Source organism: Chanodichthys erythropterus, chromosome 3 (genome assembly GCF_024489055.1).
Source record: "Chanodichthys erythropterus isolate Z2021 chromosome 3, ASM2448905v1, whole genome shotgun sequence".
Classification (NCBI taxonomy): domain Eukaryota; kingdom Metazoa; phylum Chordata; class Actinopteri; order Cypriniformes; family Xenocyprididae; genus Chanodichthys; species Chanodichthys erythropterus.
Window position 1 is genome coordinate 30,975,363 of NC_090223.1, and position 7,719 is coordinate 30,983,081.

The window sequence follows — 7,719 nt, forward strand, 5'->3', positions numbered from 1 at the left end:
ATATACTTGTGGAAAAATAATTGGGCAAAATACCACATATTTTTAAATCTGCGAGATGTGAATCAGTGGAAACGAAAGACTGAATGTGGCAGTAAATTTTCCTCTGTTTAGACTGACCATTTGAACACCATTTAAATAACATTGCCTTGACAGATCTGTCTGCTGAGTTTCCTCCACCAACATTATTTGGAGACCAAAATCACCTGGGCTGGTATTGCAAACTCCTTTTTTGAATGTTCAATATTTAAAAAAAACAATATCAAGGAAGCAAGTTTCAAATGGATAGTTTTCATGAACCAACATCATGGGTTTCTTGAGGAAAAATATCCCTTTATATGTCACTTAATGCAAAATGTAGAATGTTTTTCCTCCAAAGCACAACAGCTCAATCATGCACATCCATTTCCCAGGATCTTATTGAGAGCTGCAAATGTGTGGTGCATCGCTACCAAACGAAAATGAGTCATTAGTATCTGTCATAACCAGATTATCATGATGCGCTCATTGCAGACTGCAGTGATGCTTCACATCTGTTTTTATTTTTTGTTTTTGTTTTTTGTTGCTATGGAGACCTATTTAGGACAGAAGGCAGGTGAACAACTGCATTAAAACATAAATCATTAAATGTTCAAATTAATTCAACTTCATGTTAGAATAAGGGGCACCAGAACATTATGATAATGAGTGATAGCCAAAAGGAAACTACGAAGGGAAATGTGATGATTTATAACTGTAGGCAATTAAAGATGACATGCAACAGGGTGCATAGAGTGGAAAATTAATTTCATAATAAATTAGGGTTAACAAGTAGACAATAAATTAACAAACCATTTAATCCAGTACAATATAAATAGACAAAATCTAGTTCTTGTATGATAATGGTTTGTTCTCCTTATTTAAGGACTGGTCATTTTGCTGTTGTGTTTTTCACAGATCAGGGATGTTTCAATTCATTTTTAAATATCTATTAAATACATTCCGTTAGCATACAAATTACACTTTTTGGCTAAGATGCAAAGATTTTTTAATACTGTTTTCTCTTATTCTTCTTTCACTCTCTGTTCTTTCACGGCCCGTGAAGCCATCAGTCTGAAGTAGAGAGCAGGCCAGAGTGTACGAAGATAGATGGCTGCAGTAGGCAGCGGCCCGGCCAATACGACGTCTTTCTGTTTGTGAAAGACTGCCTTCAGAACAGCACGCGCCACGTCCACTGGATCCCACCCCTTTGCTGTGGTTTTGTCCATTACTTCAGACCCAAATGTACAAAATAAAAAGAAAAACTTCTTAAAGGATTCGTTCACTTTCAAATTAAAATTTTGTGATAATTTACTCACCTCCATGTCATTTAAGATGTTCATGTCCTTCTTTCTTCAGTTGAAAAGAAATTAAGGTTTTTGATGAAAACATTCCAGGATTATTCTCCATATAGTGGACTTCAATGGTCTCCAAACGGTTGAAGGTCAAAATTACAGTTTCAGCGCAGCTTCAAAGGGCTTTAAATCATACCAGACGAGAAATAAGGTTCTTATCTAGAGAACCCATCGCTCATTTAAAAAAATAAAAATAAATAAATTATGTATGTTTTAACCATAAATTCTCATCTTGAACTAGCTCTCTTCTTCTCCATTTGAATTCCAGCAGTGTAGACACTACTAAGTGTATTACTGCCCTCCACAGGTCAAAGTTTGAACTAATTGTTATATACTTGCAATAGCATATTGTATATGGCAATTTAGTTCAAACTTTGACCTGTGGAGGGCAGTAATACACTCAGCAGTGTCTACACTGCTGGAATTCAAATGGAGAAGAAGAAGAGAGCTAGTTCAAGATGAGCATTTATGGTTAAAACATAAAATTTGTAATTTTTTTTTTTTAGAAAATGAGTGATGGTTTCTCTAGATAAGACCCTTATTTCTCATCTGGGATCACTGTAAACTGTAATTTTGACCTTCTACCGTTTAGGCTCCATAGAAGTCCACTATATGGAGAAAAATCCTGGAATGTTTTCATCAAAAACTTTAATTTCTTTTCGACTAAAGAAAGAAAGACATGAACATCTTGGATGACATGGGGGTGAGTAAATTATCAGGAAATTTTAATTTGAAAGTGAACTAATCCTTTAAAAAATATATTTCATAACTCACACTCAAGAACCGCATTCTCTCACCTCCATACTGAGAGCCGTCCCCTGTGACTGCATTGATGGACAGGTTTGTTCTGATGTAACCTGGGCTGATGACAGACACCTGCAGGCCGAACCTGTCGACCTCTGCCCTCAAACAGTCAAAGTAGGCTTGCGTCGCATGCTTAGATGCAGCATCTGACAGAACACATTACAGATATGCAAGCAAACCTTATCACTTGTTATGGTTTTATTCATGAAGAAAATTCTTGATGAGGACATTGAAGATCTCAATGAAGATTACTGCAGCGTAGCAGTGACAAAGTACATGTAGTAGCACCTTATGTTCAACTGAGTCGGAATGAACACCGAACATCCTAATCTCAATCCTTTTATCCTGTGACAGTTTACCAACCCCTAATGTAAATGAAGTTGCTCCTGTTGTAACAGCTGTGTTCTGTTGAAATTGAGATGGTCTGAGATGGTTCCCATTCTACAATTCATGACCATTTGTTCAGGATGTGATCGGCTCAAGTGGTGCAGAAACAATGAAAAAGTTGACTTTGTTCATCTCTATGATAATTTTGTGGAAGCCATTTTGTGGAAAGAGCTTGTTCAAGCACCTATCTTGGAGTAGAATCTGGGTCGAGGCAGAGATCTTCATTTCCATCATCTGAATACCTGTTTTGTTGTGTATGTATACTCACATGCAGATCTGTAGGGTATTGAAATCTTTCCCTGCACACTGCTGATGACAACGATATGTCCACTGCGTCTATCGATCATTGAAGGCAGAATGGCTGGACAGGACAAAAAAATAACGTGTAATAATAATGTGATATTATAATGTAATATATAATAAATTACATTTATTTATATTAATAACATATTTCACATTTAATATCATTTTTACACATTTTAAACGTCTAAACAAACTGTAAAATAGGAGCAATGATTAAATATGAGTCACATATTTCAGGTCTAAAAATACAACAAGTGTAGTATTTGTAAAAATTATGGTGGATTTGCTCGGGTGCAATGACAGTTGCTTCAAGCAGAGTGATACAAATGGTGAAAAGGTAAGAGCGCTGTTATCACTAAAATATCGCATGGTTATCAGCCAATCAGAAAGATCTGTTGCATATATGTATATGTATATATATTGCCAAAAGTTTTGGGTCGCCTGCCTTTACGTGCACATGAACTTTAATGACATCCCATTCTTAATCCGTAGGGTTTAATATGAAGTTGGCCCACCCTTTGCAGTTATAACAGTCTCAACTGTTCTGGGAAGACTTTCCACAAGGTTTAGTGTGTTTATGGGAATTTTTGACCATTCTTCTAGAAGCGCATTTGTGAGGTCAGGCAGTGATGTTGGCGAGAAGGCCTGCCTCACAGTCTCCGCTCTAATTCATCCCAAAGGTGTGCTATCGGGTTGAGGTCAGGACTCTGTGCAGGTCAGTCAAGTTCCTCCACACCAAACTCGCTCATCCATGTCTTTATGGACCTTGCTTTGTGCACTGATGTGCGGTCATGTTGGAACAGGAAGGGGCCATCCCCAAACTCTCCACAAAGTTGAGCATGAAATTGTCAAAAATGTCTTGGTATGCTGAAGTATTAAGAGTTCCTTTCACTGGAACTAAGGGGCCAAACCCAACCCCTGAAAAACAACCCCACACCATATTCCCCCCTCCACCAAACTTTACACTTGGCACAATGCAGTCAGGCAAGTACCCTTCTCCTGGCAACCGCCAAACCCAGACTCGTCCATCGGATTTCCAGACAGAGAAGCGTGATTCGTCACTCCAGAGAACACGTCTCCACTGCTCTAGAGTCCAGTGGCGGTGTGCTTTACACCACTGCATCCGACGCTTTGCATTGCACTTGGTGTTGTAAGGCTTGGATACAGCTGCTCTGCCATGGAAACCCATTCCATGAAGCTCTCTACGCACTGTTCTTGAGCTAATCTGAAGGCCACACGAAGTTTGGAGGTCTGTAGCTATTGACTCTGCAGAAAGTTGGCGACTTCTGCACACTGTGAGCCTCAGCATGTGCTGATCCCGCTCTGTGATTTTACGTGGCCTAACACTTTGTGGCTGAGTTACTGTTGTTCCCAATTGCTTCCACTTTGTTTTGATACCACTAACAGTTGACCATGGAATATTTAGTAGTGAGGAAATTTCATGAATGGACTTACTGCACAGGTGGCAACCTGTCACGGGTCCACGCTTGAATTCACTGAGCTCCTGAGAGCGACCCAATCTTTCACAAATGTTTGTAGAAGCAGTCTGTGTGCCTAGGTGCTTGATTTTATACACCTGTGGCCATGGAAGTGATTGGAACACCTGAATTCAGTGATTTGAAGGGGTGTCCCAATACTTTTGGCAATATAGTGTTCATATACACACGCACTACTATTCAAAAGGTTTTTTTTGAAAGACATGAAACTGATCAAACATGGGAATAAAGACATTTATAATGTTACAAAAAATTTTATTTCAAATAAATGCTGTTCTTTTGAACTTTCAATTCATCAAGGAATCTTGAAAAAAAAATTTATCACTGTGTCAACAAAAATATTAAGCAGTACAACTGTTTTCAACATTGATAATAATCAGAAATGTTTCTTGAGCATCAAATCATCATATTAGAATGATTTCTGAAGGATCATGTGACACTGAAGACTGGAGTAATGATGCTGAAAATTCAGCTTTGACATCACAGGAATAAATTACATTTACAAATATTTTTAGTAATAATATTTCACAATATTACAGTTTTCACTGTATTTTTGATCAAATAAATGCAGCCTTTTTTCCAATTTATTTATTTATTTTTTTAAATCTTTCCAACCCCCAAAAATAAACTATATAATAGTTTCACTGATCTCTTTCTTTGACTCGTATTCACTCACCTTGTGTAAGAGCAACAGGACCGAAGTAGTTGGTCTCCATGACATCTCGCTGAACTGAGACTTGGGTGTCCAGGATGTTGCCACGGTAACTAATGCCGGCATTGTTTATAAGGACATCAACATGACCGTGGCACTTCAAAATCTCCTTGGCGGCACTGGAAACCAGAGATGTGCTGGAGAGGTCAAAGGTGACAGTGCAAGGAGTGTAAGTCTGAAAAAGAAAGTAATAAATAAACCTAGTTAAGAGACTGGACATAAGATTGGATACATTCGCATTTACATTTTTGCTTAGTGTAAATAAATGACACCTTATTTTTCACATGAATTCACTATATAACCACAATCGCATTTTTAAACAGGCATAAAAGATAACATAACTTTGACTGAACAGCCAAAAAGGAGAGTAACAGATTTGATTGAAGGTTTTCACCTGTATTTTTCCATTGTTTTTATTTCTCAGCTCCTCAACGACCTCCTGCAGTCTCTTCTGGTCCCGTCCGCAAAGGATCAGTCGGGCCCCCGCCGCGTGGAAGACCCGGGCACACTCTGAAAAAAGACAGATTAAGACATTAAACAATGATTTAATATCTAGTTAAATGGCACTGATAAGACATTATGATAAGTATTATAAGAGAGTTTATGTGCATGTAACCTTTGCCCAGGCCTGAGCTGGCTCCAGTGATCACCACCACTTTATCCTGTAGATTTTGCTTGTGTCTGAGTCTCTGGATCACTTTCAGCAAAATCAGCAGCCCAACAGTCCCAGCAGCCAGTGGTGCAACACCTAAACCTAACACACGCTCCATGTGCCTGTACACACATGAATTTATTAATTTACATTTATAAAAACTCATCTCAACCCAGCATCTTTATCTAGAAGTAACATGGCAGCATTCAGTGAGAACGCCACTGACCAAGTTAATGTGGATCTGTTTACATGGGAGACAGAACTGTAAATTGTAAACAATATTTTAAAGAAAAACAGAAAATGTTATTGTAAATTTATTTAGTAGGCTCTTTTAACATATTTTGACCTCACACTAAGAGACTACATGGAATATTTGTATTTGAAAAAATGAACTAGTGAAGATAAAAGATTAAAGTCAGCATGAAACGGAGGTTGCAATAGGTTTTTCTTACCTACTGTGTGTCAAGGTATTTTATTGTTAACTATAATTTTTGCTAATTGAAATAAGCCGAATATATATATATATATAAACTATATAAATATTAGATGAAAAAATTAAGCTTAAAAAACAGGAAATTTGTCATGCTGCCTTGGCAACTAACTGAAATTAAGGGGGTTATGATCTTTTGACATATAATAGGTCTTTAAAACATCCATCAATTTTCATAGCTTAAAACGTCCTCCTTTTAATAAACGGAGCATTTATTTAAACAAGCTGCAAAAATGGTTTGTTTGGATATTGTGGGATCTGTGACTTTTGAACCAGATATCTGCATATGACTGCCACCAGAACAAGACATCGACAAATAGTTACATAATTGCACCATACGTCCCGGCCACAGGCAAAAGATACAGTTAAATTTCTGACATACTCCATGTGCTTGAGTCTGTCGACAACAGGACAAATAGAAGAGTGAAAGAACATTCCCTTTGATGTATCTGGTTTAAACAGCTTGTTTCTCTTCAGAAGGACACCTGTGCATCAGGAACAAGTGGATGATTTATTTATAATGGCAGAGGATTATGTTTATTCTGAGCATTTGACTGCATATTGTTTAGTAAACGAGGCAAGTAGTTATTTGCGAAAGATGAAACAGCCAACTTTATTGGATCTTATGGCAGCTACATGCAAACTGCAAGTTAACAATTTCATAATACTTTGTATGGATATTTTTTTGAAAACACTTGCGTGCAATAGCGAGTGGGCGTTCCTATGCAGTGAGGCTAGCCAATCACAACAGTGGCCGTTTCTGACAGAGGTTCAGAATGAGGGAAAATATCATTCTTCAGAATATATATATTTGTGCAAAAACGTTTTAACATTATATGTGAACCTCAAGGAACATTATTAAATATTACTATTCATATTAACATTATTAATATTAAAATAAAAGATCCATGTCATGACCCCTTTAAAATGACTGAAATAAAAATAAAGCTAAATAGAAATACAAAAAATGACAAAAGCACATGAAACTGCAAAAGCTTTAAAATGAAAATAAAAAATAATAGCTAATTTAAAATATTAATAAATTCTAATAGTATGTAAATAATACTGATATAACTCTTCATTAGTGGTAAAGTGTTGAGACATTTTAGTGATTGATTTATCGTAATAATAATACAAAAATCTTAGCCTCTTCGAAAATACTGAACCATGTTTTCACTGATGTGTAGTAGTACAGTAACTAATACACAGCAACTATCCTGACTAGCAAGTCACGTATAAAGGTTTCAGTGCGCTGTGCAACCGAACTTATTTTCACAAAACATACCAATCCATTTCTCCCTTCTCAGTATCTCTAATAATCGTTATCTCTAAAGGCTGTTGTATCTACATGCACTGTTTTGTAAATATATAAAATGAACAGGCAGGGATATTGACACATGACCTACCTAAAGCTGAGACCCATTTGATTGAATGGAGAATCCGGAACTCGACAACATCACGTGATTTCAGCTGTGCCCGAAGGGGCGGGGCCATAACGCCCTCTA

At 37.1% G+C, this 7,719-nt stretch overlaps 1 protein-coding gene across 2 annotated transcripts; it reads right to left on the minus strand.

Moving 5' to 3' along the window:
• Positions 1-411: 411 nt before the first annotated feature.
• On the minus strand, positions 412-7,660 carry dhrs7b (dehydrogenase/reductase (SDR family) member 7B). Of its 2 annotated transcripts, none has more exons than XM_067373436.1 (7): positions 7,621-7,660; positions 5,689-5,846; positions 5,467-5,582; positions 5,037-5,247; positions 2,830-2,922; positions 2,168-2,320; positions 412-1,246 (listed from the first exon to the last, which is right to left on the minus strand). In XM_067373436.1, the coding sequence occupies exons 1-7, from the start codon at positions 7,635-7,637 to the stop codon at positions 1,041-1,043; spliced, it is 954 nt and encodes a 317-aa protein (XP_067229537.1). In that variant the 5' UTR covers positions 7,638-7,660; the 3' UTR covers positions 412-1,040. The 2 variants fall into 2 exon arrangements, with proteins under 2 accessions (XP_067229537.1, XP_067229546.1); XM_067373445.1 differs by having other exon boundaries at positions 1,111-1,246; positions 2,145-2,320.
• Positions 7,661-7,719: the final 59 nt, after the last annotated feature.